General features: G+C 33.2%; 4 protein-coding genes across 4 annotated transcripts; 1 reads left to right on the top strand and 3 right to left on the bottom strand.

Moving 5' to 3' along the window:
• Positions 1 to 3: 3 nt before the first annotated feature.
• Positions 4 to 3,522, bottom strand: LOC105633228 (G-type lectin S-receptor-like serine/threonine-protein kinase At4g27290). The gene is made up of 7 exons (XM_089723711.1): positions 2,175 to 3,522; positions 1,905 to 2,036; positions 1,673 to 1,818; positions 1,375 to 1,585; positions 1,040 to 1,277; positions 808 to 958; positions 4 to 594 (listed from the first exon to the last, which is right to left on the bottom strand). Exons 1-7 carry the CDS (start codon positions 3,475 to 3,477, stop codon positions 289 to 291), a joined length of 2,487 nt encoding a protein of 828 aa, XP_089579837.1. The 5' UTR covers positions 3,478 to 3,522; the 3' UTR covers positions 4 to 288.
• Positions 3,523 to 5,977: 2,455 nt separating this feature from the next.
• On the bottom strand, positions 5,978 to 9,737 carry LOC105633221 (G-type lectin S-receptor-like serine/threonine-protein kinase At4g27290). The gene is made up of 7 exons (XM_089723712.1): positions 8,221 to 9,737; positions 7,989 to 8,117; positions 7,757 to 7,902; positions 7,463 to 7,673; positions 7,119 to 7,356; positions 6,886 to 7,036; positions 5,978 to 6,637 (listed from the first exon to the last, which is right to left on the bottom strand). Exons 1-7 carry the CDS (start codon positions 9,515 to 9,517, stop codon positions 6,332 to 6,334), a joined length of 2,478 nt encoding a protein of 825 aa, XP_089579838.1. The 5' UTR covers positions 9,518 to 9,737; the 3' UTR covers positions 5,978 to 6,331.
• A 2,140-nt stretch (positions 9,738 to 11,877) lies between these two features.
• On the bottom strand, positions 11,878 to 16,004 carry LOC105633225 (G-type lectin S-receptor-like serine/threonine-protein kinase At4g27290). The gene is made up of 7 exons (XM_089723726.1): positions 14,610 to 16,004; positions 14,340 to 14,471; positions 14,108 to 14,253; positions 13,810 to 14,020; positions 13,475 to 13,712; positions 13,243 to 13,393; positions 11,878 to 13,017 (listed from the first exon to the last, which is right to left on the bottom strand). Exons 1-7 carry the CDS (start codon positions 15,910 to 15,912, stop codon positions 12,787 to 12,789), a joined length of 2,412 nt encoding a protein of 803 aa, XP_089579852.1. The 5' UTR covers positions 15,913 to 16,004; the 3' UTR covers positions 11,878 to 12,786.
• A 3,072-nt stretch (positions 16,005 to 19,076) lies between these two features.
• LOC149495016 (G-type lectin S-receptor-like serine/threonine-protein kinase At4g27290) lies at positions 19,077 to 27,601 on the top strand. The gene is made up of 7 exons (XM_089723720.1): positions 19,077 to 20,488; positions 20,656 to 20,772; positions 25,465 to 25,625; positions 25,720 to 25,930; positions 26,018 to 26,255; positions 26,339 to 26,489; positions 26,589 to 27,601. Exons 1-7 carry the CDS (start codon positions 19,213 to 19,215, stop codon positions 26,892 to 26,894), a joined length of 2,460 nt encoding a protein of 819 aa, XP_089579846.1. The 5' UTR covers positions 19,077 to 19,212; the 3' UTR covers positions 26,895 to 27,601.
• Positions 27,602 to 27,672: the final 71 nt, after the last annotated feature.

The raw sequence follows: 27,672 nt of genomic DNA, 5'->3' as shown, positions 1-27,672 counted from the left end.
GTATATCAGAATACACTAAATCTGACAAGTTTTTGCAATTTCAATGCACAACTAACATTTTCAGATGCAGCTAATATTGGTCACTGTACCGTTTTAGTGGCAGAGCTTTGGAGCCTTTTTCATGATCTCACTCTAGCTTGGAACAAAAAGTTAAATCAAATCTTAGTTGAGGATGACAATCTCAAAGTTTGTTAGCTGGTTATTCAAGTGTCATCTAATAATAATATCACTTGCCAGATTAAGTGAGAGATAAATACAAAAGTTATTGATAAACAATCATAATATTCTTCATCGGCCCTGAATCAATGATAAGGTTATATCATTAGTTGAAGATGATACTCGATTTCTTGCTGGTGATGGTGTTTCAGGTGGACTTGTTTCTATAAAAAAACCAGGTTTTTTGGGCTGAGGAAGTTCATTCTTACTGCCTAACATTAAAACCACAGACGCCATGCTCGGCCTGTCCACTGCCTGTTGTTGAACGCATAAGAGGCTGATATGGATGCATCGCTTCACTTCTGATAAATTGCATGGCTCCATTAAAAATGGTTCAACCAATTCCAATACATTTCCTTCATTCCACAATCTCCATGTCTGAAATGCACCACATACTTATGTTTTTGACAAATACAAGAAATTTAAAACAATTTAACCAAAAAAAAAAAAAAAAAAATGAAATTTAAGACCAAATAAGTTCAGTTCTCAGGTTTCAAAATTGAAAATGAAAATGAATATTAAGTTCATTCAATCCTATTTTAAGTTTACTTTTAAATTTTGGAGTGCACCAAATATGGCCTCGAAACTTACATATCCAATAAGGTTAAGACTATGGTCTGGGTGATGAAATCCACGACTTTTCTTCCCAGTTGTTATCTCTAGCATCAGGATACCAAAGCTAAAAACATCAGATTTAACTGAAAATAGCCCATCGCTGGCATACTCTGGCGCCATATAACCGCTGCAAAACAATTATCAGTGAAACACGTTCACACAAGGAAGTAATTAATCATATAAACTTGGAAATGAATACAACACTTACTATGTGCCAACCACCCTTCTGGTATTTCCTTCAGTCTGGTCTCCTCCAAAAGTTCTGGCCATGCCAAAATCTGAAATTTTTGGGTTCATCTCATTGTCAAGTAATACGTTACTTGGTTTAAGATCTCTGTGTATAATTCTTAATCTTGAATCTTGATGAAGATAGAGAAGCCCCCTAGCAATTCCACACACAATCTTGAAACGCTTGGACCAATCTAATAGTTTTCCTCTAGTTTGATCTGGCAATTCAGTTTCAGTTCCATTTTAGAGACAGGGAAAACAGATTATAAAATTTCATAACAAATAAAGAATTATCGGTATTTGAGGCATCCATACCAAAAATGAAGTAGTCTACACTTTTGTTTGGCATGTAGTCATAGATCAGAAGTCTCTCATCTCCCTTAACGCAACAACCATGAAGCTTTACAAGATTTCGATGCTGAAGCTTCGCAATCAATTTAACTTCATTTTTGAACTCGATTAATCCTTGTCCAGAATTGCTTGATAACCTCTTAACAGCAATCTCTTTTCCATCTGATAGTATTCCCTAGGAAAATCATCCGTTGAAAGTTCAGGGACAGAAGTTTTTTATGTTCGTACATTCATTTTGCTAACAGATTATAGGCTTAACTACCTTGTATACAGGTCCAAAACCACCTTGTCCCAGCTTATTGCCGAACGAAAATTTGTTGGTTGCATGTGATATTGTGGCAAAGTCAAATAATGGCAGCTCCAGTTCCTCGTCTGATTCTTGATTTTTGTCTTGTATTTTATTATTTTCTAAAGCAAAGAGATGTCATTTGCATCTTCTAAAAATTAAACCTTTCCAAAAAAAAGTCCACAGTAGCTAAATGCATTACTTTTACCTTTTAGTTTTTTCCCGCTTTTGAAGTAGTAATAGCTGACTGCTAGGATTCCAGAAGTTGCAATAACAGAAGGGATGATTATCATCACCAACATCTTCTTGTTCTGATTACCTCCCACATCTTCTAAACCAACTTTTGATTCATGGGACAAAAAACCAAGTCAAATAAAACTATAAGACAGGCTTTGATAATCAAAATAAATATACATAGCAGAAGATACCTGAAAACGTGCAAAAGAGTTGAAAGTAAAATAAAAAACTAAGATTTTACCCAATTCAGAAGCAGACATTCGAATGTATAGATCCTGTCCATTAACAGGAATTTCTCTGATATCAATCAAATCATTTAACCAAATGATACAACCGTTGCCTCCATTTCTAATATCATAGCTTGAATATGCAGTGCATGAACAGTTCTGTAAGCATTTAGCTCTGCATTCATTGAGGTTCATACTTTCATTTGCCCAAGTATCTCTAATATCTGGTAATTTTAACCCTGTGAATTTGATAAAACCGTCACTGCTGCAGTTCAATGAATTGTTACGGACACACCCTTGAGAAAAATCCTTTGAGTACCAGTTCTCCGGCGATTTAGGACTGAATCCTTTCAAACAGTGACAATCTGGTGCTGTAGAAGTTTTACAAATTCCAAAGCTACCACAAATGTCATAAGAATCACAGTGATCGGATGGAAAATAAAACTGCCGATGCCAAGATTGAGAAGTTTGATCCCATAATATGAACTCAAGTCTATTGTTGGTTTGGTTCAGTACAGGCCTGTATGTTAGACTGGTATTCATTTGGTTGAATAAATAGTAAACTTCCTCTTCATTACGCACAAACTTTGTATCATCAACCTGGCTAGGCGTAAATTGTGGTAGACCACTAAATGTAACGCCATTCCATGGCCCTGATCGAAACAAGATACTGGAGCCTTTCCTGATAGCTGATTCAACAATATCATGTACTACTCCTAAGTCCCAAAAAAAGTCCCCAGGCGACGGATCATCCCAGTTTTTCCATGATACAAGACGCATACTATGTTGGGGCTTCAATTTCTCTCCAATCTTCATTCCTGCTAGTAATGTATCAGTTGGATAATCAAAGCTCTGCCACAAGTATATTCCAGAATTTCCATTATTTCCATCTCTTAAGATAAGATTCCCGGAATCCAGGAGCTGTACTACTGGATTTTGGGCTTCCTTCGTTGAGTTTGACGATGACCAAACAACGCCGTTGTTGCTATTAATAAGAACAAGATTTTTACTTGTACTGTCTATCATCAGCAAACAAGTAGAATCATTGATTGGATTGCTCCGATTTGCCACCCAAACGACAGTTCTAACTGGAATTTTTTTGTACCAAATTCCCAAGTAACGCTTCCCGGAACTACCAGGACTAAAGAAACCAAGCTCAAAAATTCCATCTTTTGAAACTAAGGTCTGGCCATCAACAATTGATTGCGATGAAGTAAGAGTATCAGTTGCATTTGAGAATTTGCAGAACAAAAATAGTAAATTAGTTATGACCAAAATAAAAGAAAGGGCGCAAATTAGCTTGGAACGGTGAGACATTTCTGCTTACTGCTTCTTTGATGCGATATCTAATTATATATATATATATATACACACACACGTATAAATGCGCTTTAGATATGCATAGCGATTGACTTTTTGAGCAAAGTAATAAAAGATGGCTCAGCTATGGTTCAGACATGTTCCAAATATGGTTCATGCAAATGTCATATGATAATGTAACATTATTGGAATGGCTCAGCTATAGAAATCTAATTTTTTTTTTTTTTTAATGGCACTCTAACTTTAAAGTTGACAGTTAGTCCTTCAATTTATCAAATTTTATAAATAGAATACTTTAATTTGTAAAATAAATATATTATATTCAATCAGTGGAACACTTTATACATCTTTTAATCACAAATTATTAAATAATGATTTTCATAATTTTTCTTAGTATCTTATAAATATTCAATTAGTATAATTTTATAAATTGAAATATTAAATACATGTAATTTTATAAATTAAACTGTTCAATAAATATAATTATGCAAATTTAAGGATTTGATCGATGAATGAATAAAAAAATTGAGCATATCACTACTAAGTTTTTCTTGCAAAATTTAGGTATCAAACTTATACATTTAGCCGCCGGGAATTAATTGATCAAGTGAAAACTCTAAATTTTCATGCATTTTATAACTTAGAAGTTGCTACGAATGCTATCTGATAACGATATTTGGATGTAGACGCATTCGAAATAAATTACTAATAAGGGGAAAAAAAAGAACTCTTAAAGGAAAATAATAACTTCCTTACAAGGAGAAAAATACACAGAGGCTCGGTCAAAGCTAATTAACATATTTTGCTGCTTTTATGAAAGCAAAGAAAAAAAAATACCATTGGCTGTTTTGCTAGTTACCATTTGCTGTTTTAATGTGTTTTCTTTTCTTATTCTCTTATTATGTCAATTAAGAAGCAATTCATATATCAATTCAATCAAATTTTTTATTATTACATTTGTTTTTTCACTTGGTCTGCATGGTAAAAATATGAAAATTCAGGGATCAAAAAGATTGTTCCATTAATTAAAGCGAGAAAGATTAAAATTTAATTAAAAAAGAAAAGGATAGAAAATTTAGAAGTTTAAAATCATACGTGAATACTTTGGATCACAATAATTTTCACCAATTTAGTGAATTAAGAAAATAAATACTTCTATTATATAGTCCATAGTATGTTATTCTGATCTATTATAAGCTTCCCAGTGAATACAAAAATAAAAATCAGATGATTCTCCTAAAGAAATATCAAAATGTAATGTAATTTTTTTTTTTGTCAATGTCCTTGGAATTTCAGGATATAGACTTTTCTTGCGTCTAAAAATTTTAATGCCCCATGAGCCAGTTAGTTGAGATTTCGCTTTTTGGAAAAGTCTAGATTAGATATTTGTAATCAAAATTAATTACTTGTCGTTTGAATTCAGGAAAAATGTTAGGATTGAAAATCTTACTGATCACTAACCCCTTATTTGGTATAAATAAATTATACAAAATATTATGAAGCTTTATTGTTTTGTTTTTGACATTTTCATCGAAGTGATAATACGTACAAATGAATTTTATTAGTGAAACTAATTTATAAATGATATGAATTTCTCACTCGTTCGATCCAAACAAATATATTAATAAATATTAAATAATAATTTTATGTAATGAAAAGAATTTTTATTATAAATACAAATAATCAATCGAAAATTCAAAAGGGTTCTAGCCGCCAATCAAGAGATTTATTTTTGGTCATGAAGGAAACTTAATACATAGAATAAAATGAAATGAAATAAAAAATAACCAATAAATGTTGAGATAATGGTCACTCTTAATACGTGAAACTGACATTATTGCAAGTTGTGGTTTATGTGTGGAACTAGATAGGCATTAGGACTTTGTTGCTACGTTGCAAACAAGTCACTGTATAAAATGTAGGTTCATCAGGAGACTAATTAGTAATTAATTGCATGATCGAGAAAGGTTGCCCATTTTCTACGTACACAATTATTTTGTAAGAACTGCACCTTGCATTTCTTAAAATAAAATAATAAGGATATGAAAGCCTAGTAAGGATATGAAACAAAATAAAATAATATAATAACAGTAGTAACTCTAGAATATAAATAAATTAAAATAAATTATAATAACACATAGCCGTTTTATATCTTTGTGGGGCCTTAGCCCAAAATTGTTAGCCCTAGGTCATTTGTATTTGCACCATAGTTACTAAACCCGATTCCCACACTAGCAATCCGGCTAAGGAATCGGGTGAGTGGGTCATTAATTTAATTAATAGGTCATAAAAGCATTAATTATAGTATATATTAATTAAATAATTATAATTATGAATGACTTGATGAGACAATTGAATTGATTCAGATCGGCCAATTGAACCTCAGTTGCATTAGATCTAATTATCTTTCTTAAATGGTTTAAAAGCAAATTAACCTAATTTTTGAGTTCAGTTTTTTGAGTTACCTTGTCAGGATGATTAAGGTTTAATAACTATCTTTTAAACAACTCAGTATCTAACATTTTATTTGACATTTTAACTTAAACACAATTCAAAAATTTTGAAAATGAAACATGGGAATTTTACAATTCTCCTCTTGATCATATTTTCTTGGCGTCTTGAAGCATTTTATACCTCGTATACACTAATAATCAGATCTAGAATCAAAATTTTTTTTTTTAAATCAGGAAAATCAACTAACTTCTAACCCGCAGAACACAGTCCAATACAGGCGTGTACTTAAGGCATGTAATATGATAGACAAATTTGCATCTAAGATAGTAGCCGTTTAACACACTGAAGAAATTTGGACAAGGATAAACAACACCAGTGATAGCAGTTTCATGATCCATTATCGACCCTGCAACTCTGATAAGCTAATTTCATTTTTTGAAGATGATCCTGGATTGCTCGATGGAGATTGTGTTTCTAGCGGACGTGATTCTATCAAAAAACCAGGTTTTTTGGGCTGTGGCAGTTCATTCTTGCTGCCTAACATTAAAACCACAGTTGCCATGCTTGGCCTGTCCTCTGCATGTTGTTGAACGCATAAGAGGCTGATATGGATGCATCGTTTAACTTCTAATAAACTGCAAGACTCCATTAAAAATGATTCCACCAATTCCAAGACATTCCCTTCATTCCACAATCTCCATGCCTGAAACATACCAAAAGCTTTTATTGATAGACAAATTAATACACAAATTTTAGAATCAAATAAGTTTTATTCTCAGGCTTTTATCCTTCTCTTTAGTTCCATCCAACATAAAGTTATTCAAATAATAACAATATCTAAAAAAATTAGATTTCACGAGAACCAAACAGAAGATATAAAATCCTATTCCAAGTTCATTCTAAATTTTTGATTCCAAGTTCATTCTAAATTTTGGATTGAACAACACTTACATATCCAATAAGGTTAACGCTGTGGTCTGGGTGATAAAATCCACGACTTCTCTTTCCAGTAGTTGTCTCTAACATTAGGATACCGAAGCTAAAAACATCAGATTTGACTGAAAATAGCCCATCACTGGCATACTCTGGCGCCATATAACCACTACAGAACAATTACCAGTGAAACACATTTATCACAAGGAAGTAATTAATCATATCAACTTGGAAATGAATACAATACTTACTATGTTCCAACCACCCTTCTAGTGTTTCCTTCAGTCTGATCTCCTCCAAAAGTTCTGGCCATGCCAAAATCTGAAATTTTTGGGTTCATCTCATTATCAAGTAATACGTTACTGGGTTTAAGATCTCTATGTATAATTCTTAATCTTGAATCTTGATGAAGATAGAGAAGCCCCCTAGCAATTCCACACACAATCTTGAAACGCTTGGACCAATCTAATAGTTTTGCTCTACTTTGATCTGACAATTCAATTTGATTTCAATTTTCAGGGAAATATTTAAACAAGCAAGAAAAATTTACAACAAAAAAAAAAAAAGAATTTATTAGTATTTGAGGCATTCATACCAAAAATGAAGTAGTCTAGACTTTTGTTTGGCATATAGTCATAGATCAGAAGTCTCTCGTCTCCCTTAATGCAACAACCATGAAGCTTTACAAGATTTCGATGCTGAAGTTTGGCAATCAATTTAACTTCATTTTTGAACTCGATTAATCCTTGTCCAGAATTGCTTGATAACCTCTTAACAGCAATCTCTTTTCCATCTGATAGTATTCCCTAGGAAAATTATCCGTTAAAAGTTCAGGGACAGAAGTTTTTTATGTTCGTTCATTTTGCTAACAGATTATAGGCTTAACTACCTTGTATACAGGTCCAAAACCACCTTGTCCCAGCTTATTGCCGAACGAAAATTTGTTGGTTGCATGTGATATTGTGGCAAAGTCAAATAATGGCAGCTCCAGTTCCTCGTCTGATTCTTGATTTTTGTCTTGCATTTTATTTTTTTCTAAAGCAAAGACATGTCATTTGCATCTTCTAAAAATTAAACCTTTCCAAAAAAAAGTCCACAGTAGCTAAATGCATTACTTTTACCTTTTAGTTTCTTCCGGCTTTTGAAGTAGTAATAGCTGACTGCTAGAATTCCAGAAGTTGCAATAACAGAAGGGATGATTATCACCATCATCTTCTTGTTCTGATTACCTCCCACATCTTCTAAACCAACTTTTGATACAAAGGAGGAACCAAGGAAAATAAAACTATAAGACATCAGAGAAAATACCTGAAAACATGCAAAAGAGCAAAATAAAAAACCAAGATTTTGTACCTAGTTCAGAAGCCGACATCCGAATGTATAGATCCTGTCCACCAAAAGCAATTTCTCTGATATCAATCAAATCACTAAACCAAATGATACAACCGCTGCCTCCATTTCTAATATCATAGCTTGTGTATGCAGTGCAAGAACAGTTCTTGAAGCATTTAGATCTGCATTCATTAAGGTTCATGCTTTCATTTGCCCAAGTATCTGTAATATCTGGTAATTTTAACCCTGGGAATTTGATAAAACCGTCACTGCTGCAGTTCAATGAATTGTTACGGACACACCCTTGAGAAAAATCTGCTGAGTACCATTTCTCTGGCGATTTAGGACTGAATCCTTTCAAACATTGACAATCTGGTGTTGTAGAAGCTTTACAAATTCCAAATCTACCACAAATGCCATAAGAATCACAGTGATCCGACGGCAAATAAAACTGCAGAAGCCAAGATTGAGAAGTTTTATCCCATAATAGCAACTCAAGTCTATTGTTGGTTTGGTTCAGTATAGGCCTGTATATTACAGTGTCATCTTTTTGGTGGTATAAAATGTAAACTTCCTCTTCATTACGCTCAAACTTGAAATCATAAACTTGGTTAGGCCTTAATTGTGGTATACCGCTGAATGAAATGCCATTCCATGGGCCTGATCGCATCAAGATACCCGAGCCTTTCCAGATAGCTGATTCAACAATATCATGTACTACTCGTAAGTCCCAAACAAAGTCCCCTGGTGATGGATCATCCCAGTTTTTCCATGATACAAGACGCATACTACGTTGGGGCTTCAATTTCACTCCAATCTTCATTCCTGCAAGTAATGTATCAGTCGGATAATCAAAGCTCTGCCATAAGTATGTTCCAGAATTTCCATTCTTTTCATCTCTTAAAACAAGATTCCCGGAATCCAGGAGCTGTGCTACTGGATTTTGGGCTTCTTTCGTAGAGTTTGATGACCAAACAAGGCTGTTCTTGCTGATAAGTACAAGATTTTTAGATGTTCTGTCTATCGTCAGCAAACTAGAAGAATCGTTAATTGCATTGCGTTGGTTTGCCACCCAAACGACAGTTCTAACTGAGACCTTTTTGTACCAAATTCCGAAGTAACGCTTCCTGGAACTACCAGGACTGAAGAAACCAAGCTCATAATTTCCATCTTTTGAAACTAAGGTCTGGCCATCAACAATTGATTGGGATGAAGTAAGAGTATCGGATGCATTTGAGAATTTGCAGAACAAAAATAGTAAATTAGTTATCAACAAAATAAAAAAAAGAGCATAAATTAGTTTGGGACAGTAGGACATTTCTGCTTACGACTTCTTTGATACGATATCTAAATTATATATAAATGTGCTTTAGATATGCATAGCGATAGACTTTTTGATGCACAATAATTAAAAATGGCTCAAAGGTGTCCAACACAACTGAAATTTTTTTTAAAAAAAAATATAAATGAATGACCATATATAGTTTGATTCCAATTTTGATAGGCTTGCTTCCAATTTGGTTCTAATTTGAAATGAACCATGATCATGTGTCTAGTTAGACTTCATGATACAAGTATGAAAGTTCAAGAATTAAAACGATTATTTCATTAATTGAAAAGAGAAAGATAAAAATTTGATTGAAAAATAAAAGAACAGTAAATTCGAAAGTGAAAAATCATATAATTCTCCGAAAATATATGTAATTCCCATGAGCAAGACATTTCGCTCTGTTGGAAAGTCTAGGAAAGAAATTGATTGGGTTCATGTTCAATTGCCTTTGCTAGTGGAGGATGCTGTTTATGTCCATTTGCATTTAGGCAATTTTTAATTTTGTATATGATGTTCATCAATAATTCAATATATATGTAGTTTTATATATTTTAGTTTGAGGAACAATGAATTAAAATTTTTATAGTAGGATTTAATTTGTAATTTATGAAACTTGTTTTTTTATATGTATATATATTTAATTATTTTATAGCTTAATAACATTGTGTTTTCTTTTTTAAAAAAATAAAAATAAAAATAAAAATGAAAAATTAATTAAATTTTAAAATAAAATGAAGAACATAACTAATAAATGATATAGAAAATATAAATTAAAATTTAGAAAACAGCAGTAATTTAAAAAGATTTTTCATTTTCTAAATTTAGAAAATAATTTTCCAAATTACAATATAAGAATATAATCTCCATTTTATTTCAAATTTTCCCTCTCCCTAAAAAATAGAAAATGTCAAAAAAACACTCTTTTCCACACATACAGGGTCGATAGCTAGGAGAGTACTAATCAAGTCTGGGAAAGACTTGAAGTCAGTCATCGTGTAGTAGTTTTCCAAGTTGAAAAGCTTGGGTTGGGGTGGGGTTTAGAGGCGTAGGACTTCTTTGCTGGCTGCGTGCCAAACAAGTCGCAATTAACGGAGGAAAATAATTGGTAATTTCATGATGAATAAGGAATTGCCCATTTTATACGGATATAAATATGGAAGAATCATATGCACCAAATGCATGTAACAATAAAATTAGGGTTACACGACTAGAGAAGAGCAAAAAAAGATTAGTTAATTTTGTTTTTTCACTTTTATTAGTTGGCTAATTTATTCATCAGTTAAATAATTAAAGTTATTTTTGGAAGTTTAAACGATAATAATAAGTTTGATTTGCAGATGTAAATATTTAATCAATAGAGCCTCGTAGTGTTGTTCCTCTATTGATGCTATTGATATATATAGTGGCCGGAACTTATCTGTATACCTCATAAGATATATAGTAAGGAGACTCATCTATATCCACCATATGTTACAAGTTCTTGTAAAAATAATCCAGATATAAAAGGTTTAGAGAAATTATTATTTTGCTGTCCAAATCAATTAAAAAATTTGTTACTATTATGAATATTTACATAGTTTGTTAAGATCATTTTCAAGCGGAACAATAGAATATTATCTCTTTTATTTTTAGTTCTATTATTCAAAAGAATATATACAATTCTTTTGATTTGTTAAAAAATAAGTAAATTTTATTAACTTCTTATAAAAATGTTTCATGTCTGATCATATTTTTATTTATAACGTTTGATATTATAATTAATGAATAATATCTTTCAAAAGAGAAAGTAACACAAGGGACAAAACGATCAATAGTAATTACAAGAAAGACTATAAGAATGCTCCACTAGGGTTATTGACTTGCTTAAACCAATCCAATTTATTTGAAAAAGAAAGAGATGAATAAGAATTTTGAAAGTTTCCAATTGGGTAAACTTTTTTCCAAAAATAAAAATTCATTTGGCACTTTAAAATTAAAATTCTTAAGGAAAAATAAAAATTCACTTGCGCCTTCTATGGGGGCTTGGGCGTAAAGGGGCCATGGGACTTTCATCACTACGGGTGCGTCCAAAACCATCCGTTAAAGCTCTGTAACCAGTTCTCATAATTTTGCATTGTCACCTATTCAAATGAACTGATACACATACAAATACTATTGACAAACAACACTAGTGCAGGGAAAGCTAGCAGCACACCAGAATATAGGCGAGTAACAAGTGCACGTAGGACCTGAAAAAACATTCAGATTCGAATTCTCTCTCCCGATTACAAAAAAGAAAAAACAAGTGCAGCTAATATGTATTATGTAAATGTAAATAAAAAATTATATCTTTTAATTCCATGTCACAATTTTTTTAAAAATTATTATATTCCGTATGCACATCATGTCCCATGTTGTATTTGGTGCCCGTGTTCGCGTCACTCAGAGTATACATTTGATCACATACATTTTTTTTTTTTGCCTGTGAAGCGGGAGTTCAGTTTTAGACATGTAGACTTGTCTAACATAACATGGCATATTTGATAGTATTTGTTAGTACGAACAACAGTGTTATTTGGTCATCAAATTTAAAGAAGAGCTTCTTGATTCATCAGGAAAGAAAAGGATACCAATTCTGAAATCTTTTTGTGTCAAAGATTCGAATATCCTTCTGATACGTACTTCCATTGAAGCTTGGATGGGACAGAGAGAGCTGTCTTAATCAGAATCTATTATCAGCTTGGAAGAACTTGAATAATCCATATCTCGGAGCCTTTATTTAACGAATACTGTCTTATCAATTCTGTATCAAGTACTTGGATAGCAAATAGACGATTACCTATAATTGAAGAAAATAGAAATATTAATTTTTTTTTTTCATATGTTGTACAAAGTAGCTATTTGGTCTAATGTATGTATATCAGAATACACTAAATCTGACAAGTTTTTGCAATTTCAATGCACAACTAACATTTTCAGATGCAGCTAATATTGGTCACTGTACCGTTTTAGTGGCAGAGCTTTGGAGCCTTTTCCATGATCTCACTCTAGCTTGGAACAAAAAGTTAAATCAAATCTTAGTTGAGGATGACAATCTCAAAGTTTGTTAGCTGGTTATTCAAGTGTCATCTAATAATAATATCACTTGCCAGATTAAGTGAGAGATAAATACAAAAGTTATTGATAAACAATCATAATATTCTTCATCGGCCCTGAATCAATGATAAGGTTATATCATTAGTTGAAGATGATACTCGATTTCTTGCTGGTGATGGTGTTTAAGGTGGACTTGTTTCTATAAAAAAACCAGGTTTTTTGGGCTGAGGAAGTTCATTCTTACTGCCTAACATTAAAACCACAGACGCCATGCTCGGCCTGTCCTCTGCCTGTTGTTGAACGCATAAGAGGCTTATATGGATGCATCGCTTCACTTCTGATAAATTGCATGGCTCCATTAAAAATGGTTCAACCAATTTCAATACATTTCCTTCATTCCACAATCTCCATGCCTGAAATGCACCACATACTTATGTTTTTGACAAATACAAGAAATTTAAGACCATTTAACCCAAAAAAATAAAATAAAAAAAAAATGAAAAAAGAAATTTAAGACCAAATAAGTTCAGTTCTCAGGTTTCAAAATTGAAAATGAAAATGAATATTAAGTTCATTCAATCCTATTTTAAGTTTACTTTTAAATTTTGGAGTGGACCAAATGTGGCCTCGACACTTACATATCCAATAAGGTTAAGACTATGGTCTGGGTGATGAAATCCACGACTTTTCTTCCCAGTTGTTATCTCTAGCATCAGGATACCAAAGCTAAAAACATCAGATTTAACTGAAAATAGCCCATCGCTGGCATACTCTGGCGCCATATAACCGCTGCAAAACAATTATCAGTGAAACACGTTCACACAAGGAAGTAATTAATCATATAAACTTGGAAATGAATACAACACTTACTATGTGCCAACCACCCTTCTGGTATTTCCTTCAGTCTGGTCTCCTCCAAAAGTTCTGGCCATGCCAAAATCTGAAATTTTTGGGTTCATCTCATTGTCAAGTAATACGTTACTTGGTTTAAGATCTCTGTGTATAATTCTTAATCTTGAATCTTGATGAAGATAGAGAAGCCCCCTAGCAATTCCACACACAATCTTGAAACGCTTGGACCAATCTAATAGTTTTCCTCTAGTTTGATCTGGCAATTCAGTTTCAGTTCCATTTTAGAGACAGGGAAAACAGATTATAAAATTTCAGAACAAATAAAGAATTATCGGTATTTGAGGCATCCATACCAAAAATGAAGTAGTCTACACTTTTGTTTGGCATGTAGTCATAGATCAGAAGTCTCTCATCTCCCTTAACGCAACAACCATGAAGCTTTACAAGATTTCGATGCTGAAGCTTCGCAATCAATTTAACTTCATTTTTGAACTCGATTAATCCTTGTCCAGAATTGCTTGATAACCTCTTAACAGCAATCTCTTTTCCATCTGATAGTATTCCCTAGGAAAATCATCCGTTGAAAGTTCAGGGACAGAAGTTTTTTATGTTCGTACATTCATTTTGCTAACAGATTATAGGCTTAACTACCTTGTATACAGGTCCAAAACCACCTTGTCCCAGCTTATTGCCGAACGAAAATTTGTTGGTTGCATGTGATATTGTGGCAAAGTCAAATAATGGCAGCTCCAGTTCCTCGTCTGATTCTTGATTTTTGTCTTGTATTTTATTATTTTCTAAAGCAAAGAGATGTCATTTGCATCTTCTAAAAATTAAACCTTTCCAAAAAAAAGTCCACAGTAGCTAAATGCATTACTTTTACCTTTTAGTTTTTTCCCGCTTTTGAAGTAGTAATAGCTGACTGCTAGGATTCCAGAAGTTGCAATAACAGAAGGGATGATTATCATCACCAACATCTTCTTGTTCTGATTACCTCCCACATCTTCTAAACCAACTTTTGATTCATGGGACAAAAAACCAAGTCAAATAAAACTATAAGACAGGCTTTGATAATCAAAATAAATATACATAGCAGAATATACCTGAAAACGTGCAAAAGAGTTGAAAGTAAAATAAAAAACTAAGATTTTACCCAATTCAGAAGCAGACGTTCGAATGTATAGATCCTGTCCATTAACAGGAATTTCTCTGATATCAATCAAATCATTTAACCAAATGATACAACCGTTGCCTCCATTTCTAATATCATAGCTTGAATATGCAGTGCATGAACAGTTCTGTAAGCATTTAGCTCTGCATTCATCGAGGTTCATACTTTCATTTGCCCAAGTGTCTCTAATATCTGGTAATTTTAACCCTGTGAATTTGATAAAACCGTCACTGCTGCAGTTCAATGAATTGTTACGGACACACCCTTGAGAAAAATCCTTTGAGTACCAGTTCTCCGGCGATTTAGGACTGAATCCTTTCAAACAGTGACAATCTGGTGTTATAGAAGTTTTACAAATTCCAAAGCTACCACAAATGTCATAAGAATCACAGTGATCGGATGGAAAATAAAACTGCCGATGCCATGATTGAGAAGTTTGATCCCATAATAGCAACTCAAGTCTATTGTTGGTTTGGTTCAGTACAGGCCTGTATGTTAGACTGGTATCCCTTTGGTAGAATAAATAGTAAACTTCCTCTTCATTACGCACAAACTTTGGATCATAAACCTGGCTAGGCGTAAATTGTGGTAGACCACTAAATGTAACGCCATTCCATGGCCCTGATCGAAACAAGATACTGGAGCCTTTCCTGATAGCTGATTCTACAATATCATGTACTACTCCTAAGTCCCAAACAAAGTCCCCAGGCGACGGATCATCCCAGTTTTTCCAAGATACAAGACGCATACTATGTTGGGGCTTCAATTTCTCTCCAATTTTCATTCCTGCTAGTAATGTATCAGTTGGATAATCAAAGCTCTGCCATAAATATATTCCAGAATTTCCATTATTTCCATCTCTTAAGACAAGATTCCCGGAATCCAGGAGCTGTACTACTGGATTTTGGGCTTCCTTCGTTGAGTTTGACGATGACCAAACAACGCCGTTGTTGCTATTAATAAGCACAAGATTTTTACTTGTACTGTCTATCATCAGCAAACAAGTAGAATCATTGATTGGATTGCTCCGATTTGCCACCCAAACGACAGTTCTAACTGGAATTTTTTTGTACCAAATTCCCAAGTAACGCTTCCCTGAACTACCAGGACTAAAGAAACCAAGCTCAAAAATTCCATCTTTTGAAACTAAGGTCTGGCCATCAACAATTGATTGCGATGAAGTAAGAGTATCAGTTGCATTTGAGAATTTGCAGAACAAAAATAGTAAATTAGTTATGAACAAAATAAAAGAAAGGGCGCAAATTAGCTTGGGACGGTGAGACATTTCTGCTTACTGCTTCTTTGATGCGATATCTAAACTATATTGAGAGCCATCAGAGGCTCTCTAGACCACTCTTCATCCATCCATCCACAACTATAAATCTCTAAACATATTTCCATATCTCTAGAAAAATCCGCAAATATCCTATTAAAATAATATTAATTCAAGAAAAAAATCTTCCTAGTTGCCAACTTTAATCTGACTTTCTGTTTTTTTTCAACTTTTATAAGTAAAAAAAAAAACCTTAAACGGTAGCTCAGATACATTTGGTTTGATTTGGATTTATTTTAAATTAGTGTTTTTGGTTTGGTTTGATTGATTATTCAATGTATTAATGTATTGATTTAATTTGGATTTATTTTTGTGTTAGTGTTTTTGATTTGGTTTGATTTGATTTGATTTGATTATTTAATGTATTAATGTATTGGCTTGGTTTGGTTTGGATTTATTTTGAATTAGTGTTTTTGGTTTGGTTTGATTGATTATTTAATGTATTAATGTATTGGTTTAGTTTGGATTTATTTGAGTTAGTGTTTTTGGTTTGGTTTGATTGATTGATTATTCAAAGTATTAATGTATTGGCTTGGTTTGGTTTGGATTTATTTTGAATTAGTGTTTTGGTTTGATTTGATTTAATTATTCAATGTATTAGTGTATTGGTTTAGTTGGATTTATTTTGAGTTAGTTTTTTGATTTGATTTGATTTTATTATTTATTTGAAAATAAATTAATTTATGATTGAATTAAATCGTTTTAAATGTAATTGATTAATATAACGTTAGAGAATTAATAGTGTGTTAAGTAACTATTTATATAACTTTTAATGATATAAATAAATTACATAATCTATAAATTTTAATGAAATGGGCATTTGTTATTTTATATTAAAAAATTAAAAATTTTTGTATTAAATTAAATTGTGTTAAATATAATGAATTAATTATAGCATTAATAATATGATAAGTCGAAGATTTATACAATTCTTAATTATTTAAAATAAATTATTTATTCATAGATTTTAATGAAATAATGAATTAATTATGTTTTACATTAATTTTAAAGTAAATCAAATTAATGAATTTCACCGCCTTTCATTTTACTTTTTTTTTAATTTATTTCTATAAATTTCATTATTTTAAATCCATGTTCTTGAACACACATATCTACTAATTTTTACTTTAATAATTAAAAATCACGCTATATTTTTTTACTATTAATATATCTTAATAATATTTTTAAATAGCATAATAAAAAAAATTTTATTTAAAAATTTAAAAATTATATATATATTCTCTAAATTTTACTTTTTTTTTAAAACCGTGTATAGTTCGGGTATATTGTTAGTTCGAAATAAAGAAAGAAATGACTTTCTTTCAAGGAGAAAAATACACTACGCTTCTTTCAGAGCTACTTAACATATTTTTTTCCATTTTTATGAAAAATCAAGAAAAAGTAGAGGAACTTTTTGTTGTTGTCTTTTTTTTTTTTTTTTTTTTTCTTTCACGCCAATTACTTAGCAATTCATATATCAATTCATATACAGTAAACCAGTTACGACTGTGTCCATATACAGGAAAAAAAAAACAGTGCCATTTTTTAAAAAAATTCTTTTTTTATTGGCTTAGTGGGTAGGACCACTCAAATATTTTCCTAATTCAATAATTTATTTTAAAAAATTATAACATAATTTAAATTGGAAATATTTTTTAGTCTTTGATTTTCACAATTCCTTTATTTTTTATGGATTCAAATTGAAATAATGACTTTAAAAATGAAACCATTGGTACTAATATAAAAAAAAAGAGAGAGAGAGAGAGAGAGAGAGAGAGAGAGAGATCAGAACTCAACCATTACAAACTGTTTTAGTTCCTATTTAGAATAAAAAATGGTTGACTATAGTCTGATTTCTTCTAGGACTTTTTAGGGCTCCCAAGTTCCATCTGGGTTTTGTGTGAAGCTAAATCAGCTTTATCTTTCAAAATTTTAATGCCGTGAGCAGGTTACGTGACATTTCGCTTTTGGAAACGTCAAAGATAAAAAGTCAAGTTGAAGTAGATATCAAATGACTGTTGTCTGAGTTCAGGAATAGATAATGATTGATTCAACGCGTCTTTCCATGAATTTGCCATAAATATTTATAATAATTTTCATAAAGTCGCCGTCTAAGTCCGAAAGGGAGACGCGGTATTAATTATCTCGAACTTCAAATGTAAATTTTTGACCAAGCCTCAGGTATTTTAAAATGATTATAAAACGCTTGGTATAATTATATTCGTAATTTATAAATATATCCTTAGATCGTTTATTTAGTTTATTATCTATCAATAGAATGAATAAATAAAATTTTAAATTAATATTAATTTAAGTTTGCCTTAACTATAATAAATAATTAATTTTAAACAAAAATTTAATTAGTCATTTCCATCGCAACCTATTTCCTATGAAACATATTATTGATTATATCAACACTTTTTTGTTCCTTTTCTTTTTACTCGAGCATTAGGAGTACAAGTACAGCTGAACTTCACCTATATAGATTGCAAGTGCAAATATTGAGTCAATAGTGACAAGTAGAAATAATCAATTGAAAAATATTAAGGAAAAGACTTGTTTAGACCGGATATATGATCCAAATATGGACCAAATAAATGAAACTAAATTTTTTTTTTAAATGTATAATTAGAAATACCTACGTTTCAATAAGAATCTTTAATTTCATTGATTTGGTCCATAAGTAGAGTCATGGCAAGTCTTTTTCAAAAATGGCTCTAGCCAGACTCACTCCCTACTAATAGCAAAGGGCCACACACCACCAATTATTAGGTTTAATTTTTGATGGATGAGGAAACTAAAACTTGAGTCATCAACTTTTTTTTTTCCCCATTATTTTGTGGGCTTGGTTATTGTATAAACTAAACATAACAAGTAGCAACTTGTACTACCAATGCTTTTAATGTGTTGAGCATGACACTGCTGCAAGTAGAGGTTCTGAGAGAAAAGGGCATTGTGTCCATTGGCCAAGCTATCATGTCAGGGTGCTTTTAGCAAGTTGCCAACTAGATAGAACAGATTGCCCGGGGTTTACGGAAGTAGGACTTCCTGGTTACGTGCCAAACAAATCACTATGTTCAACAAGAAAATAGTTAGTAATATCATATGATCGAAAAAGGTGTCAGCCAGATGCCATGAAAATGTGAAAGAATGTTCAGCTGAGCACCAAATGCATGTAAGGAAGGTTCTTATTATCTTTAGCTGCATGCACTCTCAGATATATTTAACACTCCTACTCGACTCTACAGGCCAATGGACATTGTTTCTGTTATTTTAATCAGTGCCAATTTCCTATTTTTCTTTTCTAAATACTCAAAAGCAACTGATACGATTGTTTTGTCTCAGTCTCTAGTTGATTCCAACAATAGCATCTTGGTTTCGAACAATGGAATGTTTGAATTTGGTTTTTTTAGTCCTGGAACTTCCAGCAATCGTTATATTGGAATCTGGTACAAGATTGATCCTGCAACTGTTGTTTGGGTTGCAAACAGGCTCAATCCAATAAATGACTCTTCAGGAATTTTTATTCTAGATAATACAGGAAATCTCACACTTGTTAGTAAGAACAAGAGTGTTATTTGGTCATCAAATTTAGAGAAAATAGTGCAGAATCCAGTAGCACAGCTTCTTGATTCAGGTAATTTAGTCATCAGGGATGACAAGGATAGCTATGCTGAAAGATTTTTGTGGCAAAGTTTTGACTATCCTTCTGATACATTACTTCCAGGAATGAAGCTTGGATGGGACGTAGAGACCGGACTAAATCGGCGTCTATCAGCCTGGAAGAACTTGAATGATCCTTCTCCTGGAGACTTCACTTGGGGAATAGTGTTAAGTGGTAATCCTGAAGGATTTTTATGGAAAGGCTCGAAAAAATATTATCGAAGCAGTCCATGGAATGGTATTGGAAATAGTGGTTCACCGAACTTGAAAGAAAATCAGCTTTATGAGTTCAGTTTTATCTCTAATGAAAAAGAGGTGTACTATACTTATAACCAGAAAAACAGATCTTTCATGCAAAGGATTGTTTTGAACCAAACAAGTTATTTGCGTGAAAGATACACTTGGAACGAAGAAACTCGAACTTGGCGTAGGTGGTCCTTTGTGCCAAGAGACATTTGTGATGGATATGGGCTATGTGGTCCTTATGGAAATTGTATCAGTACTGAGTCACCAGTTTGTCAATGTTTAAAAGGGTTTGTCCCTGCTTCACCTGAAAATTGGAATTCTGCAGATTGGTCTCATGGGTGTGTGAGAAATAATCCATTGAAATGCCATAATGGAGAAGGATTCGTTAACTTTGTTGGCTTGAAATTGCCTGATACTACTAGTTCGTGGGTGAATAGAAGTATGAATCTTAAGGAATGTAGGGCTAAATGCTTACAGAACTGTTCATGCATAGCTTACACTACTTTCGATGTAAGAGCAAAAGGCAGTGGCTGTGCTATTTGGTTTGGTGATCTGAATGATATGAGAACTTCTAAATCAGGGCAGGATCTATATGTTCGCATGTCTGCTTCAGATTTAGGTATATAACTTCCTTCTGTTTTGTTTAAACTGAAAATGAATTTGATTACATTATATTCTATTAATGCTTTCGCAATATAGTTTGTGTTAGAAGTAAAACAACGTTTCACATTTTTTTGTGTCTTTTAGCATTGACTTAAACTGTTTCTGTTTTGCTTCTTCGTGAAGAGAAAAACATTGAGCCTAAGAAGAAAATACTGATGATAGTTGCAATTGTCGTCACCTTGTGTTTTGGCATGCTTATCATTTGCTACTGCGTTCGCAAAAGCAAAGCAAGATTAAAAGGTATAGTTGCTATTTTTCCCGTTTTTTGGTTAAATGGGCTTCAGTTGGGTTGAAATTGTAATCTTATAGCCTTGGAGATAAATAGGGATTTTTTTTCTTCTGTAACAAAAACATGTTAGGATTGAAATTTTTTATCGATTGTTAGATATGTGTCTCAGAAACTAAGAGTAATTCAAAAAGGATCTTAAACAACAAAATTTATAAACATGTGAAGGCTTTTTTTTTATTATATTGAAACACTATTACAGAAGTATTTATAGACTCTAAAAACAGAAAACTTCAGAAAAATAAGCAAACTTATTATGCATATCTGATATGATAAGCATATTAAATTATTCCTTAAAAATAGCAACAGAATAACAAATAATTATCTAATCTTCCAACGGCCTTCACCATAGCTACTAAGTCAACATTCAACAAAACTCCTCCTTGGCTTAGGAGCAGCAAACTCCAAGTCTTTCTCTTAAATATTCAAATCTAGCCTTAGAGAGAGATTTGGTCAAAATATCAGCATTCTGAAATTCTGAATTGCAGTGCACCAAACTTATTTCACCATTCTTTTGAACTTCCCTAAGGAAATACAATTTAATCTTGAAGTGCTTAGTTTTTCCATGAAATACTGGATTATTTGCAATTGAGATTGCAGCCTGGTTGTCGACATAAACCTCTGTACTTCCTTTTTCTTCCATAGACAAGTCAGCTAACAATTTCCTTATCCACAAAGCTTGATTAACTGCTAAAGTGGCTGCAACATATTCTGCTTCAGCTGTGGATTGAGCTATCACATCTTGCTTTTTGGAACACCAGGAAAATACACCAGAACTAAAACTGAAACAGTAACCGGAAGTGCTCTTCATATCATCTAAGCAACCGGCCCAATCACTATCGGAAAAACCATGAAAATTAAAATTCTGAACTTGACTGAACTTAATACCATGGTTTATTGTGCCTTTAATATATCTAATTATACGTTTTGCTGCTTGAAAATGAATCTCACTAGCACAATGCATGTATCTTGACAGCAAACTTACAGCATGCATGATATCAGGTCGGGTTGCAGTTAGATACATTAGGCAACCTATTAAACTCCTGTACAGCACCTCATCTACCTTTTTGGCTCCATCTTCTTTGCAAAATTTCTCCTTCAGATTCATTGGAGTTGTGGTTGACTTGCAATTCTCCATCTTGAATTTTTTTAGAATCTCCTTGGCATATTTTTGTTGACAAATAAAAACTTCATTTTCTTTTTGATGCACTTCAATTCCAAGAAAAAAAGACATTTCTCCAAGGTCTGTCATTTCAAACACCTCCATCATCTCTGCCTTGAATTGATTTATCATTCTTCCATTGCTACCTGTTATTAATAGATCATCAACATACAAAGATATTATGAGTATATCTGTTTCTATTTTCTTAACATAGAGAGTGAATTCACTCAAGCTTTTCTCAAAGCCTAAGCTTAGAAGATGAGAATCAATTCGGCTGTACCAAGCCCTAGGGGCTTGCTTCAAACCATATAAGGCTTTTTTCAAACGATATACTTTATCTTCATCTCCTTTAACCAGAAAACCTTCGGGCTGCTCTATAAAAATTTCTTCTTCCAAGTAACCGTTTAAAAAAGCCGACTTTACATCAAGTTGATGAACCTTCCATCCCTTTTGTGCAACTATAGCTAATAGCATTCTGATTGTATCAAGACGAGCCACAGGAGCAAAAGTTTCAGAAAAATCAACTCCGAACATTTGAGCATAACCTTTGACCACTAGTCTTGCTTTATGTTTATTAATAGATCCATCAGAATTCAGCTTTGTCCGATAAACCCATTTTACTCCAATGGCCTTCTTGTGTGTTGGTCTATCCACAAGCTCCCATGTATCATTTTTCTCAATCATTCTCAGCTCCTCCTCCATTGCTAAAACCCATTTCTCATCTAAAACAGCATCTGCAAATTTTTCTGGTTCCATGATAGCCACATTGCATCTGTGATAAATGTCTTCAAGTGATCTTGTGCCCCTTACTGGTTCATCATCAAAGGCATCATCAAAAAATTCTAAGGCATCACCATTTTCTTTAACTGTTTTTGGAATTTTGTTATTTTTAGCATCATTCCAACTCCATTTTTCATCTTCCAGAAACCTCACATCTCTGCTGGTTATGACTTTATCCACTTGAGGTAGATAAACTCTGTAAGCTTTTGACGTGTTGCTATAGCCTACAAAGATTCCTGCTTCAGCCTTTCTATCAAGCTTATCCCTTTTCACCTGAGGCACATAAGAAAAACACAGGCATCCAAATATTTTTAAGTTTAACAGAAATGGTTGATAACCAAACCAAGCCTCGAAAGGAGTTTTATTCTTCAAAGCTTTAGTAGAAAGCCTATTGAGTAAAAAAACTGCAGTACTCGCAGCCTCTGCCCAGAATTTCTTCGGCAAATCCATTTCATGTAGCAGACATCTTGTCATCTCCATTATCACTCTATTCTTTCTTTCACTTACTCCATTCTGCTGTGGAGTGTATGGTGCCGTCAATTGGTGTTCAATTCCTGCGTCTTTACAAAATCTGTTGAATTTATCAGATGTGTATTCCGTGCCATTATCAGATCGTATGACATGTAACTCACATCCACTTTGATTTTCAACCCATGTTTTGAACTCCCAAAAAATACCAGCAACCTCAGTTTTGGATTTAAGAAAATATATCCAACAGAATCTTGTACAATCATCAATGAATATAATATAATACTTACTACCATTCAAGGATGATACTTTCAGCGGGCCTCCAACATCTGTATGTACAAGTTCTAGCTTATGAGTTGCTCTCCATTCTGTTCTTTTTGGAAAAGGCAATCTGGTCTGCTTTCCATATTGACAGGCTGCACACATCGGCAAATCTTTCTCCAGGTCTGGTAAGCCTTTCACCATTTGATTTTTCTTCATAAATAGCACTGCATTATGATGAAAGTGCCCTAATCGTTTATGCCAAAGCATGGTGTTGCTGTCTCTTTGTGCAACAAAAGTTTGTTCTTGTTCCAGTATGTCAAGAACAAAACTTTTGCCTTTCATCTTGATTCTAAACACCTCTTTTCCTTCAGGATCGATGATTATACAACCTTTTTTTCTAAAGAGCACTTCATAATCTTTTTCTAGCAGCTGCCCAACACTTAACAAGTTTCGATCAATATCAGGAACAAATAAAACTTCAGAAATAAGTTTCTGACCTGATAGGCTATCTATTGACACAGTTCCTTTGCCTCTTGCAGCAATACGTTCACCATTTCCAATTCTGACTTTGGTGATGACGGTTGTGTCAAGCTCTTTAAATAATTCCCGATCATAGGTCATGTGGTTCGTGCAGCCGCTGTCTATAAGCCATCCTTCAGAGTTGTCTGTAGCAACACATGACGCCACAAATAAGTGCTCCTCCTGGTTTTCATCAACAACAGCCTTAGCCTCAACCTCTTCTTGCTGCTGTCCTTTGCATACTCTTTCGATGTGTCCCAACTGACCACATTTATGGCATTTAATATCTGGTCTCCACCAACACCTTTGTTGAGGATGATTTGTTTTCTTACAATGCGGACATGGTGGATAATTTTTGGCATTTCTTGTCCTCTGTGTCAGTTTCCCTTCTTTAATTCGTGAACTTGCTTGATAAGCACCTTCTACAGAAACTTCATTCCTCATAAGCCTTCTTTGCTCTAGAGCCTGTAAAGGATTTAAGAGTTCTGCCAAGGTAATACTTGACAGATCTTTAGAATTTTCCAAAGATGAGATCGTTGCTTCATATTTTTCAGGTAATGTGACTAGAATTTTTTGAATAATTCGTTCATCAGAAAATTCTTTGCCAAAAAGTCTCACCTTATTTGCAATATCGAGAAGTCTATCGGCATACTCTTTTGCAGTTTCTGATTCTTTCATCCTTTGTGTTTCAAAATCACGAAATAAATTCATGACTTGCATATTATCTAACTTTTCATTTCCTTTATACTCCTTTTCAAGATATTTCCAAATTTCTGCGGCAGATTTCTTTTGCATAATTCTGCTGAGAATCGAGGGTGAAACAGCAGAAAACAAACAATTCATGGCTTTAGCTTTTCTTGTCACCTTCTCTTTGTGACTTTTGATCTGAATCATTGTTGGGTTATCTCCAAGTGGTGGAACTTCATAATCTTCTTCCACAGCCTCCCACAGATCATAAGCTTTGAGATGAGTTTCCATCCTAATAGCCCAAACTTTGTATTTAACTCCATCAAATATTGGAGGAGTAATTGAACCATAACTAGACTCTCCCTCCATCTCACGGGTTGGTGTTTGGGTTTGATTTTGGTTCACTCAATTTCACAGGTCCTATAAGATATTGGCTCTGATACCACAATGTTAGATATGTGTCTCAGAAACTAAGAGTAATTCAAAAAGGATCTTAAACAACAAAATTTATAAACATGTGAAGGCTTTTTTTTTATTATATTGAAACACTATTACAGAAGTATTTATAGACTCTAAAAACAGAAAACTTCAGAAAAATAAGCAAACTTATTATGCATATCTGATATGATAAGCATATTAAATTATTCCTTAAAAATAGCAACAGAATAACAAATAATTATCTAATCTTCCAACGGCCTTCACCATAGCTACTAAGTCAACATTCAACATCGATATTTTTGGAATTCATCATTATGCTTCATTCCAGAGAAAAGAGAAAGCGAGGAAAATGATGATAAGGAGCATAGCGAGCAAGAACAGCAGGACTTGGAGCTACCATTGCTTGATCTAACTGCAATAACTAATTCCACCAACAATTTTTCTAATGATAACAAGCTAGGGGAAGGTGGTTTTGGGCCAGTTTACAAGGTAAGTTCCCTGCATAATTGTTTGTAAGCACTTAAAAATGCATTCCATGAACCAAAATGGACTTTAATGATGATTCTACGAATACTGCTCTCAGGGTACATTAATGGATGGGCAGGAGATAGCTGTAAAGAGGTTATCAAAGAATTCTGGACAAGGGTTGCAAGAATTCAAAAATGAAGTAATTCTTATAGCTAAGCTTCAACATCGAAATCTTGTAAAGCTTCTTGGTTGTTGCATTCAAGGAGATGAGAAGATTCTGATTTATGAATACATGCCAAATAAAAGCCTTGACAATATCATTTTTGGTTTGCATCCCTCAAGACCTCATAATTATATTCGTTCATTTTTGTTAATGGATTTAAATTCACTGATATTGACAAGAATCTTGCCAGATCAAAGGAAAGGTGACCTACTTGATTGGTCCAAGCGTTTCAACATTATTTGTGGGATTGCACGAGGACTTCTTTATCTTCATCAGGATTCTAGATTGCGAATTATACATAGAGATCTCAAAGCAAGTAACGTTTTACTGGACAAGGATATGAATCCCAAAATCTCAGATTTTGGCATGGCTAGAACATTTGGAGGAGATCAAACTGAAGGAAATACAAATCGAGTGGTTGGCACTTAGTAAGTACATATTCTTGTCCTGCTTTACAAATTTGATGTGAAACGTGTTTAATTTTTGTTTTTTTCCATGTTTGGGTCTGCAGTGGCTACATGGCCCCAGAATATGCTACTGATGGGCTATTCTCAGTGAAATCTGATGTTTTTAGCTTTGGTGTTTTACTGCTTGAGATAATAAGTGGGAAGAAAAGTAGAGGATTTTATCATCCAAGCCGCGGTCTTAACCTTATAGGGCATGTAAGAATCAAGAATTTTTTTTTTTTCCCTTATTCTTCTTCTTTTTTAATTTGCTGTTGAGCTAATGATTTGCAGAAAATTTTTCACTGTATAAACTAGGCATGGAAATTATGGAAAGAAGGCAAGCCGTTAGAGCTGATTGATGTGAATTTAGGAGAGTCTTGTAATCTAACCGAGGTGATTCGTTGCATTCAGATTAGTCTCTTGTGTGTCCAACAGCATCCTGAGGAAAGACCAAGTGTAGCATCTGTTGTTTTGATGTTAGGGAGTGAGAATGCTTTGCCTCAGCCTAAGCAACCTGGTTATTTTAAGGACAGAGGTCCTGCTGAATCAGATTCTACATCAGGAAAGCAGGATTCATCTTCAACTAATGAAATGACCATCTCATTGTTGGAGCCTCGCTAAATAACTAACTAGTTAGTTTTGCGCTCTTCCAATTAATATATAAAGCAATGATAATAGCTTCTGGATTTTGTCCTGTTCTAATATAATAGCCATGTACTTTTTTCTTTCCACTTATTATTTCTAGCTGGCATTAGTACCCCAAAGCCAAAAAGATCAGATTTGATTCAGTTAGCAACCCAAACTACTGTTCGAACTGGAATATTCCCATACCAGATTCTTAAATAACAATTCTTGGAATTTCCAGCAGTAAAGAAATCAAGCTTGAAAATTCCACCTTTTGAAACCAAGGTCTTGCCATCATTTATAGACTGAAATCAAGTTAGTTAGTTAGTGTATCAGTTGCATTTCCAAATTTGGAGAAAGAAAGGAACAAGTTAAATAAAGAATCTCCATTAGTTAGTTTTTGAGAAATGGAGTTTCTGTTCACAGATTCAAAGAGAAAGCTCAAAGAAAGAAAGAAATATGGTTATCTATGTTAAGAAGTTGACTTAGCTGCTGCACTTCCAATTTAGTTGCTGCATTTTTTCTTTTTCTGTTATGTTTTGACTTGTTCTACTGCATTTCAGTCATTATTTCCATTTTTCTAGCTGAGTTGTTAAACATGGAGGCATGTTCCATGGTTGAGCTGAAATATAGGAATTTCTGTTATCCTTTTTTTGTTGTATTTAAGCACATTTGCAGTTAATAAAAATAATACACTGCAATATTCTTTTTTTTCCTCTGTTATTTCTTAGTTTGCTCCAACAAACTGGTATGAGAGCCCTCTTCTTAAGGGACT

This window comes from Jatropha curcas, chromosome 7, assembly GCF_041381405.1.
Source record: "Jatropha curcas cultivar XTBG-Jc1 chromosome 7, XTBG_Jcur_1.0, whole genome shotgun sequence".
In the NCBI taxonomy this organism is placed as follows: Eukaryota; Viridiplantae; Streptophyta; class Magnoliopsida; order Malpighiales; family Euphorbiaceae; genus Jatropha; species Jatropha curcas.
The sequence above is the reverse complement of the archived record's forward strand: the minus strand, read 5'-3'. Positions and strand labels throughout refer to the sequence as shown.

Coding starts and splice junctions, on each gene's coding strand:
- LOC105633221 (XM_089723712.1), bottom strand. CDS start 9,517: ATGTCCTACTGTCCCAAACTAATTTATGCTCTTTTTTTTATTTTGTTG. Junction 7,903..7,988: donor AAGCCGGAAGAAACTAAAAG/GTAAAAGTAATG, acceptor TCTTTGCTTTAG/AAAAAAATAAAATGCAAGAC. Junction 6,638..6,885: donor GCGTTAACCTTATTGGATAT/GTAAGTGTTGTT, acceptor GGTATGTTTCAG/GCATGGAGATTGTGGAATGA.
- LOC149495016 (XM_089723720.1), top strand. CDS start 19,213: ATGGACATTGTTTCTGTTATTTTAATCAGTGCCAATTTCCTATTTTTC. Junction 20,773..25,464: donor AAGCAAAGCAAGATTAAAAG/GTATAGTTGCTA, acceptor GCTTCATTCCAG/AGAAAAGAGAAAGCGAGGAA. Junction 25,931..26,017: donor CCTTGACAATATCATTTTTG/GTTTGCATCCCT, acceptor GAATCTTGCCAG/ATCAAAGGAAAGGTGACCTA.
- LOC105633225 (XM_089723726.1), bottom strand. CDS start 15,912: ATGTCTCACCGTCCCAAGCTAATTTGCGCCCTTTCTTTTATTTTGTTC. Junction 13,713..13,809: donor TGTAGACTACTTCATTTTTG/GTATGGATGCCT, acceptor CTGAATTGCCAG/ATCAAACTAGAGGAAAACTA. Junction 13,394..13,474: donor AGAAGGGTGGTTGGCACATA/GTAAGTGTTGTA, acceptor ATTGTTTTGCAG/CGGTTATATGGCGCCAGAGT.
- LOC105633228 (XM_089723711.1), bottom strand. CDS start 3,477: ATGTCTCACCGTTCCAAGCTAATTTGCGCCCTTTCTTTTATTTTGGTC. Junction 2,037..2,174: donor AATGTCTGCTTCTGAATTGG/GTAAAATCTTAG, acceptor ATGAATCAAAAG/TTGGTTTAGAAGATGTGGGA. Junction 1,278..1,374: donor TGTAGACTACTTCATTTTTG/GTATGGATGCCT, acceptor CTGAATTGCCAG/ATCAAACTAGAGGAAAACTA.